Genomic DNA, 12839 nt, shown 5'->3' on the forward strand with positions numbered 1-12839 from the left:
CAGAATTTCGCAGTCTAGTTCTGCAATTTTTTTGGCGAGTCCACAAAAGCAGTACGTGGCCTGGCATTATCATGATGCAGTACGATGTTCTTCCTATTGAACATCACCGGCCACTTTGCTTGAACTGCTGTCCTTAAATTATCCAGTTGATGACAATACTTCTCCGAATTGAGCTTTTCGTTCAGTTTTAAAAGCTCATAATGTATTGGTCCTCGAATGTCTTACCATGTATACAATATTCTCTTATTCAGGATCAAATTTGGTTTAGAGATGATAGGGCTAGGCTTTCCAGGTTCACAATATGCCCTTTTTTCATACGATTTTTTTGTAGGTAATCCACGTTGCAACCCTAGTTATTCATCCGGTTCAACAATTGGTCGATTTTGTTCCAAACAAGCAGAGATGTGCATATGACAACTTAGTCATCCAAATTCTTCTGACTTAATGCATGTGGCACCCATCTTGAATATTTCCACACCAATCCTATCTTCCGAATATGGTCCGAAATGGTATGATGAGCTGAATTAAGCCGTTCTGTGATCTCTGATATTGTCAGAAAAGGATCTTGCTCCAACATGGTCTTAACAACAACATCGTCGTCGATCAAAGATGGTCGCCCAGAACGTGGCTTATCAGAAATGTTGAAATCACCGGTTTCAAATTTTTCAAACCATCTTCTGCATGTCCTATCAGAAACTGTACCTTCACCAAACACTTTCAGTAAATTTCTACATGCTTTTGTAGCATTTCTTCCTTGTCGAAATACGTATAAAATACAGTGGCGTAAATGAACTTTATCAGTAGGCATGGGTACACTATTGCTTCACACTTAAGACTAATGTGAATCAACTTTGTTTTAGTTTATTTGCTACATCAGTATGTATACATCAAGGGATAAGAATAGAGGGCTGAACGTGTGCCAAATAAACATGTGCTTACATGTCGAAAATTGCTGTCATAGAAACGGACAGAACTTTCTTTGGTAGACCGAATATATGTATGTGTGTGTGCGTGTGAGTAGCATGATTATCTTTTAGGCAACTTGAAGTAAGTCTAGTATGTGTCATTCATGATCACTTGATGCTTTTCATGCTTAAATTGTTTTAATTATAATGCATAATAAATATGTAAATAATTATGAATCCGTTATTATTTATGACTATATTTTATTCTTAATAAATTCTTTTACCCTGTCTTGTACAAATACTATGCACTGAGATACTGATTTGATTTTTCTGTGGCCTACTATAGCATTACTTATTTTAAGCAGTTGAAACAAATATATTTTTTTATTTATTCATTTAAGAATGAAAGTAAAAGTTCTGCGTTGTTTCTCCTAACTGAATTTATTTAATTTGTAACGACAATATGTGTGCATACAAAAGAATATTTTGAAATCTTATTTCTAGACAGTACTTTTTTCATAAATACCCGACATAATGTATAGTTATTTAAAAAAATTTATTTAATTTGTGCCACCTGTGAGAAGTGTGTGTTTGTGGTGCATTGATTAGAAAAACTACTGGCATGCAGGTTTTTTTTTTCCCTTCTAAATCATTTAAACTTTTTTTAAAATTATTTTTGATTTATTTTCTTATACCTTTCTCCCTGCTTTATATTTGTAGGAATTAATAGATGAAAACTTACATATTAGTTGTGATGTTTCTTTCTAAAACTAGTTTGCATGGCTTATGTAAAAAATAAATCATATTTTCCCTGCACTTCTTGACTCATATTTGGAATATCAGGCAAATCTTTCTTCTCTTCTATAATAAATGAAAAATTTAACAATACTAATTCAATTTTAACAATATTAATTTTAGTTACTTTAATAGTTATTTCCTTTGAATTTTAAGTAGATTTAGGTTTTTAAAAATCTTTATGTAACTTCCTATTCCTTCTTCAAGCACTTGCCTTACTTACATATGATGTATAAAGACATATGCTCTGTAATTCCAAAATTTTCCTGTATGATTAAATGCTCCTGGAAGCATTTTGTTTAGTCAGTTTGCATGATTTGCTTTTGCTTAATAGTCATTAACATCAAAAGAAACTGATGTTTTTTACTAGTGACTTATCTGCTTACAATATCCAGTAGTAAGAGTGCTGTCCTGTGAAAGGTGGCCATTAAAATTGATAAAATATTTTGAATACATTTAATACATTATTATTTAAATGTATTCAACCTGTTCTTTATTAACCTAGCTGTATGATAACAAATTTAAGATTAAATATGTTGAAGGTAATAAATATATATTGATTTATAAATGCTAAAGCTGAATTTAATAATGTATTTAATTGGATTAAAATAAGTTTGTGTTATTAATGCAGTTGATAATACAATGTACCTTATTTCCAAAATAAATGCTATTGCAAATGTACATAATTATTAAAATAATCAGATTCAAAACAGTATACAGTTTTCCTCCTTCTGTAATTTAAATAAGCTTATTATATACTTTACATGACTTGCAGATTGATATTTGTAATTCATTTCGATCGTTCTACATATTTGAGATCTATTTAAGATGGAGGAAAAAGGGGATCATTCAAAATCTATTACTTTGGCTGACTGAAGGAAAAGAACGTGTCTGTTATTCATATATCAGCATCTGTATTAAAATATGTTGTGGTAAAAACAAGGATTATCAACTGTGGTATTACATTAGTTTCCTATGTTTTTAGTTCACTAGGTATTGCATACTACATACATGAAATTACTTAATCACTCTGCAGCATGAAATAAAATAGTTTTAATTGGTCATGAAGAATAATCAAATTGCCAGTCTTCCATGCATATTTTTTTTGTACTCTTTTGTGTATTTTTACATTACCTTTTTATCAAGGACATAATCTTCAAAGATTAGTTTTGAAAAGATTATCTTCTAAAATCTTTTAAAGATTTTAAGTTAATGTTAGAAAAAAGTAGCATAAGAATCATACAAATTGAAAAAAATAGCTAAATTTGGTAGTTTTTATTATAAGGAAAAAATATGATATTGAAGAATTTTTTTCCTCTTTTGAATGAAGTACTTTTTATTTTTAATGGATTTCACTAAATTAATTTTTCATAAAACACTTTAAAAAGAACCGAGTAGAAGGGGGGTTTCTTTAAAAATGTGCGCTAACATCGTAATTGAAAATTATGATTATTACTTATAACAACTGTTTTCACAACAAAGGACAACATACCATTAATAATTAAAATATATTCAAGCCAAAATAAAGCAGATCTATAAAAAAGGATACTATATATATATATATATATATATATATATATATATATATGTTATTTATGTGTACACTTAAAAATGTGAGTGAAGAGACAATAGAAAGCCATTTGTCAGTTTGAGAACTAAAATTGAAGATTGCTATTGAATGTTGTCATTTTGGTCATTGCTTCTCGGCATTTGTTTAGCCGCTGTGGGATGAGAAAAAGAATATATTTTTATACTCTTTTATAAACAAACAGACACACTCATAAATTTTTAATATATATATTTAAAGCTAAATGTTTACAACTTATCGTCGGAAGTTATTTCATTTATTTATAATTGATCAATAAAATTTATTTAAGCATGCTCTGCATTGAAAATACATAGTAAAAATATCAAAAATGAATGCTTATATTTTGCATATAATTTTCAAAAATTGTTAAAAACTTTGTGTTAAACTTATTTAAAAGTATACAATTTGCATACATCATAACATTGAAAAAAAAATAAACTAAAAATAAAACACCTGCATCTGTTTTTGTTGTGAAAGAAATGAGACAGATAAATGCATGTTTGATGTATATGTTTTTAATTATTTATCACTTTAGAGAATAATATAAATATATATGGGAGGAGAGAGAGGCATATACTTTTTTATCAGTTAAGCTTCCTTTTTGTGAGATATTCAGGTGCTGAAGTCTAAAATTTGAATGATACATTTTAAGGTTAATTTGCAGTTCCTCTCTTTAAACCAGCATTTCAGAGAATTTGGATTATCATCACATATCTGGTTAAACACTTAAACTATTTTAAGATAAAATTTTCCATGGGACCTATAAAACTATTTTAAGGTAAAATTTTCTATGGGACCTATAGTAATATTGCTGCTTATTATGCTGCTATCCAGGTATAAAACTCTGGAACAGTATTATGAATAAATATGAATGGTTTCAAAGACTATGCCTATTGGACAAATTTGTGATCAGCTCCCTCCCAGTTATGATAAATAACATCTTTAAATATTCTATGTAAAGGCTTTTACTCCTCTATCTGTGCCGTCACCCATTTGAAAGAACTTTTGGAATCACAGCCAGTCTTCTTTAACATTATATCATGTGGGGGGAAAAAAAAAAAAGTTGATTAAATGCCAGGAGACATTGCTTTGAATTAATGAGATAAATTTTAAACTCATGTATCACAATAACAAATGAGATATAAATAATCATGTAGTACATAACTAAAATAAAAATATCATGTAGCATATTAACATGTAAGCTAATTAAATGTGGATTTGATATTGTTGATACTTTTATTAGTCAAAAATTTAGATTTTAAAATAGCTGTAGCACATTTTAATATAATTTTATAAAACATTGTTGTGATACTTAATCTTGAATTATTAACTAACACCTGAGTATCAGGAGCTTAGTTTTTATTATTGCTCAGTATTAAGCACCAGTCAAAGAGAAAAATATCTTTTGTCTACTTCTGTCTCCTAACTTTTGTCTCATGAAAAGATAGTTTGTTGCTGTTCAACACTGATGCATGCAGCACTGATTATACTACCTGGAGTACTGGGATTTACTAGTCAAATATATCAAAAATATATTATGTCTTGAACATGACAATATCTTCATCTGGCTTTGGGTGCACAATTATAATTCAGTTGGTCAAATATATTTTTAAAAGTATTTTTGGATATAATAGCAATGTTTTGTATATCATAAGAATAGCTTCTAGTTACTTATTATGTTGTCACCATCTAAGTTACGATTTTGTTTCTTTTCATAATTCTTATGTGAAAGCATTTAAGGAGTATAAATAACTGTAATACTGATCCTTATAAATAATAATGAATTTTTTACTTGTAAGCCAATGATCAAGTAGTAAATACTGACATAGAAACCCCTTTGCTATTTATTTATAGGCATCAAAATATTATGAAAAAGCATACTGGTCCACTCTATTGCAATAATTTGAAATGTGCATTTATGACTTCTAGTTCATCTTGCCACTATTTTACATTACCCCCTTTTTTTAATGTTATCGTTGAGAAAAACTGCCATGGTGATTAAGTATTTTATGTTTAGGCAGTAGATAAAACCAAAATCTCATCTGTGTAATTTTAATATGTTATATGCATTGGTCTGGATTGAAGTGCTTTTAAAGCAGTTTTTCTGTTATCTTCTTTGAAAGCATTTTTTTTTTCTCTGCTGTTATATTAATTGAATATGTCTACACTTTAAGCCACTTTTTAAGCAAAGCTCGAAAGCTGTGAAGCTGTTTTGCATCTTGTCTTGAAACTGCTTTGTTATGAGAGAAATGCACTCTGAATGTTATTGTTTTCATCCCATTGAAATTTGTTGTTTTGCTTTTTAATCACTTTCTATAGTATGCTTTCTGAAGGGCTAGGAATTATTCTCTTAAGTTATAATTTATCTCAGATTTGTTCAGAAGAAAACTGTAAGGTGCTTAAAAGGATCTAGTTATTGGCATTTTCAAAACTGTAGGTTATTTGAGTTAAATCATAAGTTTTGGGAAGTTTACGTAAATATAAAATTAAACTGTACAGTTATATAATCATGTTCTAAGTATTCCAAGGGTCTGATTCTATAGGAAAAGTAAAAGGAAATCATTACATAATTTATTCATTAATTTAATTGGTAGAACGAATTCTATAGGAAAAAGTAAAAGGAAATCATTACATAATTTATTAATTAATTTAATTGGTAGAACGGATTTTCAAATTGACATTCATTTCCTGCTAAATACTTCCTAACTGCATTTAAAAATAAATTGCAGCTCACTGTAATATAGTAACAGTGTTTAAGGCTAAAAACAAATACTTCTCTGCTAAAAAATGCGCTATTATGTTAAAAAATTTTCTGAAAAACTGGTTTTATTGTAATTCATAAATTAAACTAGAGAGTGACCAATGGTTTTTCTTTTATAGTTTTCTTTGGATACAGCGATTATGAATATCCTACACTATGTTGATATCCCTAATCATAGGTGGTTTTGCAAATGGTGTAGGTTTTGCAAAAAAAATACTGTCTCATTTATCCTGTATAAGGATTTTCTTTTCTGATTTTTTAATATGCAGAAATGTGTTCCAAGACTTGATAAATTCTTTATTTTTAAAATTTTAATTAAGATAGACTGAAAAACACTTTTTATAGGTTATGTTATTTGTGGATAAAAACAAGGCTGTTTTCTGCAATAAAGAAATAATTTATTGGCATGACACATTGTTTACACTAACCCTTTCTTTTTTGTTATTCACAAACTCACTCATAATATTTCATGCTTGTACCGTATAAGAATTTAGAAATGTAGTTTAAATGTTAGTTTTTAGTAGAAATGGACTTATATTGTGTATACTTAAAGCTCTATGAAATATAAATAAATTTTTGTTTATGTATCGTAGCAGGCTTGGTTCCAGCATTTTTTTGCATCCTAGATGATCAGTAAATTTGGTGTCCAAAATCAACTAAAGTGCCAATAATTAAAAGGTCAATTACTTTTACATAGTTGTTGCTGTTGAGAACAACTTAATTAGCACCCTCAAAAAAAGCAGTGCCTAGATGAATGCCTATGTCACCTATGCTTGGAACTGGCTTTGCATCCTGAATTAATTTTTAAGTGCTTTTATAAATATAGTTTAATGTATATTATATAGGGTACCTAATTATTATATATTTAACTAATTATAATAAAATTATGCTTCTTGCTTTAAGTTTTTTCTTGAATTGTAGGTGTAATTTCTAATGTATATAATTGATTATTTATGCTAATTTATATTTACTATTTAGTAACACTCAATAGTGAAGGTTTCTGGCTTGCTGTAGATTATGTTTATCTTATATCAAGACTTATTATTACTTATTATATTTCCTTTTTGCAGTAGTACTTTTTTTTTCTTTCAGTAGAAATAATTTTATAGGGAAAATATGCACTTTTATTATGGCATATATTGCTTTGAATAGTATATGCAGCCTGATCTCTTATGATAAAATGCCCTTTAATTTTTACTGTGGAACTTTTATTTTGTGCAGTGTCATAGAAGCATGGTTGCATATATTTTGTACATGCTGTTAGTAGTCAATAGAATGTATAATTCCTTCCTTTAGACAGTGGTCCTATTTTTATTGCTAAATCCATCGCATCATTGGCAGTTTTTATTTATTATTATTATTATTATTATTATTATTATTATTGCTTCATTATGCTTGTTTGAATGATATGGGAAGTTTGAAATCAGTGGTGGCAAAAGAAATAGCTGTCAGTATTTTTGTTCACAAAATGTTTTGTGGGCAAATTCCAGAAATTGATGAAGACCTTGAAGATGAGACATTATCTCCAACCAAGTTCAAGGACCTTTGTTCAAAGAAAGTTTCACCAACAAAATCTATCTTTGAATCAAAGATTATGCTGTCTCCCAAGCTGCCAACAAGTGCGCAGTTAACTCCAGAAAAGATTCTGTGTCTTCAAGAATTACCATTGTCGCCAGTGAAGGAAGTTTCCGAAATAGAGACCAAAGAAACTTGCACAAGTCCTTGTGCTGAAAAGTCTGAAACAGCGAAACCAAACCAACTTATTTCGACACGAAAAGGGTTTCGAACTCGCAAAAGATTGAGTCCAATTCATGATGGAAATAGAATAGAGTCAAAATTACCGTCTAGAGTTGACCGAGGCCTTAGTCCAATAGCAGTGTTTACTGCCGGCCCATCTGGAGTAGAAAAAGAAGAAAGTGAATATTTTGTGCAAACATATGATGCTCCGCCTATGGAAGAACCAGAACGTCAGTCTGTTGTATTTTGTTCTAAAAGTACAGAAATGTCTCCTAAGTCTACATTTGAGACAAAAGTTTTTAGTAGTGTACAGAATAAAATTCATTTTCCAAATGAACAAAAGACGAATTTAGAATCTTCTGTAGCTTCTAAATTCATTCAAAGTGATATATCTGATGAAACTGTGATATCAGATGAAAGTGCAATTTTGCAATCTGAGCAGTTAACCAGTCCATTAAAGAGTGAAGATAAAATGTCCGGTACTTCTCCTGATTTAAATTTTGTTGTTGTTGATGAACTTCAGAATAGTTCTATAAAAGTTGAAAAATCAACGAGTCCAGCATCAGACATGATGCTTGATACTGGCATTGGCACCGATTCTCTCATTACAACAGATACTGCCAGTAGTCCATTTCTACTTGACACTCAGTCACCGTCCAGTCTCATTCCTAAGTCCAGTTCAGTATCATTGCTAAAAAAAAATTTTTCCACTCAAACAATTCAGGTGGAAATGCTGTCTGCACATACTAGTCCAATTGATGGGGCATTCTCCCTCCAGGATTCCAATTTATCCTTCTGTCCAACTGAAAGCAGTATAAAGTCTGATTCATTAGATGATTTGAGTAGAACTTTAGGTACTCCAAGTTCTGAAAACATTGAAGCAGATGTTGGTATTGATGTTAATGATCCTTCTATTTTAGAAAAAGTTAAAGATGTAACAAAATCTACTGTGAAAGAATTCCTTGAAGAACATATAGTTAGTGATCATGATGATAGAAGTGATGTAACTGATCGAGAAGAACTTTCCACATGTTCATCCAGTGAAACTGGTGTTAAAACTGATCAGGTAGTTCCCTTAAAAGAGGAGGCAATCAATAAAATATTAGTTATTGAGTCATTTAGAAATGTTTTTGCTACGGAGCCCCCTTTTTCAGTTGTCGCTTCAAGGAGACCGGAACTCATTAAAAAATGCACTGAACAAGAAAAAAAGCGGAAGAGTGGTCTTACTTCTGAATTATTAAATGAAGAAAGAATATTTTCATTGCATGAGCAGTTATTATCTGAAGAAAGTGCCTTGGAAAGCAGTACTGATTCTGGAGTTGATATGAAAGAAACTAACCAAGGACTGATTTATCAAGGAAGTCCTTCCATTTCAGAAGTTTCTGCATTGAAAAAGACTAGTGTTCCGGAAACCAATTCTGGAAAAAAATTTGTTTCAGATTTAGATAAATCTGAACAGACTTCTTATTCATGTGATGATTCATCTGAATATATATCAAAAGTGGAGCAACAAGTACTGAAAAGTACTGCTGAATATAGTAATATAGCATATACTAATATAGATGTGGTTCATATGCAACAGATATATGAACCTTCATCTGAAACAGACACCAGTAAAAATTCTGTTCTTGCAAAGCATAATGAACTTTTTCGATCAGAAAATGTAAGAACTGTAAAAGAAGAGATTTGTATAAAAGAAAAAACTAAATATTGTTGGGATGATAATGCTTTGGAGGTCTCCAAGTCCAAGTTAAGTTTTGATAATTCTTCAGAGCTTTCTGACAGTCATTTGAATAGTTTTACAAGAGTTACAGTGGATAGGAATATTAGTGATGTTCAAATTGAAATGCCACAATTTGTCAGGAATGTTGAAGAAGAAGTACTTCATTCTGCTACTGCTCATTTATGTATGTCACCTACTGCAGATGTAAACACCATTTACATGCAACAAATATATCAAACAATTCCTACTGAATATACAAACATGCCATCTTCTAATGACAGTTCTGCTATTACTGATAGTTCTTTCCAGCCTGTACAAGAAGAGCTTCTTGTTTCTCAAAGATCTCATTTATCATTTGATGATGATATCAATAAAATAGACCAACATCACGAATATCATATAGAAAGTGCTTGTGCACCAGATGATAAATCACTAATGAAGTCAAAACAGCAACCGATAGTTTTTAAAGAATCAGTGCATGTAGTTAAGCTATCTGACAGAGAAACATTTTCACATGCTGTTGATGAGATATTTAGTACTATTGAAAGTGATTCTACTGTTTGTCATAGGAGAATGAGTGATGACAATAAAGTATTAGTATCTGAAGCTACTGTCATAAAAGATAAAAGAGATTCCCAATTTATATCTGAGCAAAATAAATACATTCCAAAACTTGAACAAAGTACAAGTACAGATGCAACTGTTGAAGGTAAGAAAAATGTCCTATGTTAATAATTGTAATAAACGTGATTTTAAAAGCAAATTGAAGTCATAAATTTGAATCTGAAATCCCTACCTAAGTTGGCACAGAAAGGCATTTTGAGGACAAAATTTGAAATAGAAGGTAGCTTGTTGAAAGGAAATCACAATGTACACTTTTAAAGTGAGTCTTAGTGTTAAGCAGTGCAGTTAGATTGCCCTTGTGACTCTTCTTTAGTAGTGTTTATGTTTGATATGCTGAATGTTTTATAAAGAATTCTCTGAGCCTTCTTTTGCCAACTTAAATTATTCATTAATGAGAAATAGTCAAAAAGTTTCTATTTGAGGGTTGTATAGCTGAACATTTCACGTTTTTAGAAAAATTCATCACTGGCATTAAAGTAGTTTTTGCCTTTGATGAACCAAACTGTAGATCCCTTCTGATAGAAATGTATTGTATTGCATAAAAATGTTATTTCCTCCATCACATCGTACAGGTAAACTCGATGTGAGTATTCAAAAGACTGAAAACAAAACAACCCCCCCAAAAAAAACTCATACATTGAGTAATATGGTCTATAGAAAATCAGCAATGCCACCATGTGTTTACTAATAACTTTCACTTACATATTCTGGAATTTTACAGCATAACTTGTACTCGAAAGCTTCATGAGATTCCTTCTCAATTAAAAACAGTGTGCACTGTCATGAGGCAAGGATTTATGATTTTTATTAACTAAAATGCTTTTTAGCCATTTTGCATGTGTTTATGACAGGAAGGCATAAGTTTCAAATCGTATTAATGATAATAGGCATCCTTTTGATAACATAGAATTTAGAAAAGGAGTTCAAACAACCATTTTAATAAGAGAAATGTAAGTTTTTTTTTAACATAAACTATATGAGGAATTCACGGAAGATTAAAAAGAATTCCCCTGTTACTCTGAAGAACTTTCAGATACTAACAATGGGGTTTGCTAGAAGCTACTTATTATGGGAGCAGCTTAAAATAAAATAGGCTTGATAAGTAAGAGATATAGCTGTTGCTGAGTGTCATATTTATGAGGCTTAATATAATATACGTCCTATTCTGAGCTCTTTCAGCAGTATCTGTCATGTAAGGGCATTTGACTTTAATAACCTTTGCATCACTAGCATGATCCCTTTTCAGAAGTTATTTAAACATTACTTTTTAATTCACATAACAGTCAGAAATGTAGAAATAAATAAAGAGTTTTTGATGAGAGTTCAGCAACCAAAGAAGTTTGGTGGTATTTGGACTCATTGGTTCGATTTGTGCGCACTGCTAGCAGCGATGCTAAAAATATGTGTAACACATGCAATTCCATTACATCATAAGGCATTTATTGTGCATAGCACACATCATAAACACACAGCCCTCTGTCAATTAACCCTGGGCATGGCAATCATCATAAGCATAAAATAACAGCGCTGCTAAAATGGAAAGTTTTTTTTTATCAGCATCAGTATAACGTGTAAAATTTTATTTATACAATAATAATAGAGTAATATTATTAAGTCATTTAAAAGTTCCTTTGCATTTATATAATCTATTAAAATTCATTTTAATTTATTTATACATATTATGTGGCTGATTCAGGTACCAATAAAAACTCAATGTTATTTAATGTTAATTATTTCAATTTGCAATAAGCGATAGCTCTTTCAATTACTCAGAAAAATATGTTGAAATTGTTAGTATCAAAATAAATCCAAGCAGCATATCTTTTTGAATTCAAATTGGTTCATTATGCTAGCATAGTTAGTCAAAATATGAGTAAAGCTTATATTAATATGCTTTATAAATTAAGAAGGTATAATTTTATTTTGAGATTATGTAGATCAGCTAAGATCTGGAGGATAGTTGTCACTGATATTAATATTCTAAAAAAATTAATTGGGATTAATCCTGATATAATGAAAAAAAAAAAAAAAAGAAACCATCATTTAATGCTGAATAATAAAAGCTACTGTAGTAAACATTGTAAGGCAGTAGTTAAGGTTAGATAAACCAATAAATTCTTCCTTCCAGTTTATTAGAACTTAGCTAACTGCACCTTCTAGTGAACCATTTCTCATCACTGCAATACCATTATCTGATGACTGAGCAGTGAATTGCAACAAAATTAATTTTTCTGTAAAAGCATTCACTGCTATTACTAGTAGTTAAGATCATGTGGAGTCTTTTGGGAAGTGTTTTACAATTACGATGTACATGCTGCAGATAAGACATACCCTGTCATTACTAGTAGTTAAGTTTGGGAAGTGTTTCACAATTAGGATCTACATGCTACGGATGAGACACATCCAAATACTTCAATAGCAACCGGCATTAATTAATTGTAAAAGAATATTTCCTATTCAAAATCGTAGATAGTGTGTGAGTTTTAAGTAGCTTTAGAGACATACAGAAGGATAAAGCAGCTTGTCTGCACCTCATCCACTTCACTGCACCAGTAAGCATAATATGTCTGCTTATTAATCTGCAAGTTTGTAATGAGAACTGTATGAATTTTGTCATCTCTTGTATGAAGAAAGTTCTTCTGTCATTTTATTCTGATATTATCAAAATATTTAAAGTTGAGGTGAAACCTGTTTTGATATATCAAG

The 12839-nt window shown here is 30.3% G+C and overlaps 1 protein-coding gene across 20 annotated transcripts in view; it reads left to right on the forward strand.

Annotated features, from left to right (window-relative positions):
* The window catches only part of LOC118191434 (uncharacterized), a 587182-nt gene that overhangs the window by 511019 nt on the left and 63324 nt on the right, over positions 1-12839 (forward strand). For 19 of the 20 annotated variants that reach the window (XM_085821953.1, XM_085821952.1, XM_085821944.1 and 16 more), the window contains one exon: positions 7540-10218. The exons of the other annotated variant lie outside the window; for it this stretch is intronic. In XM_085821953.1, the coding sequence (XP_085678079.1) occupies positions 7540-10218 (2679 nt within the window). The remainder of the gene's footprint in view (positions 1-7539; positions 10219-12839) is intronic. 20 annotated transcript variants of the gene reach the window in all.

The sequence above is a fragment of the Stegodyphus dumicola genome, chromosome 8 (assembly GCF_044657685.1).
Source record: "Stegodyphus dumicola isolate Sdum_Otavi_A_Nest chromosome 8, ASM4465768v1".
Taxonomy (NCBI): Eukaryota; Metazoa; Arthropoda; class Arachnida; order Araneae; family Eresidae; genus Stegodyphus; species Stegodyphus dumicola.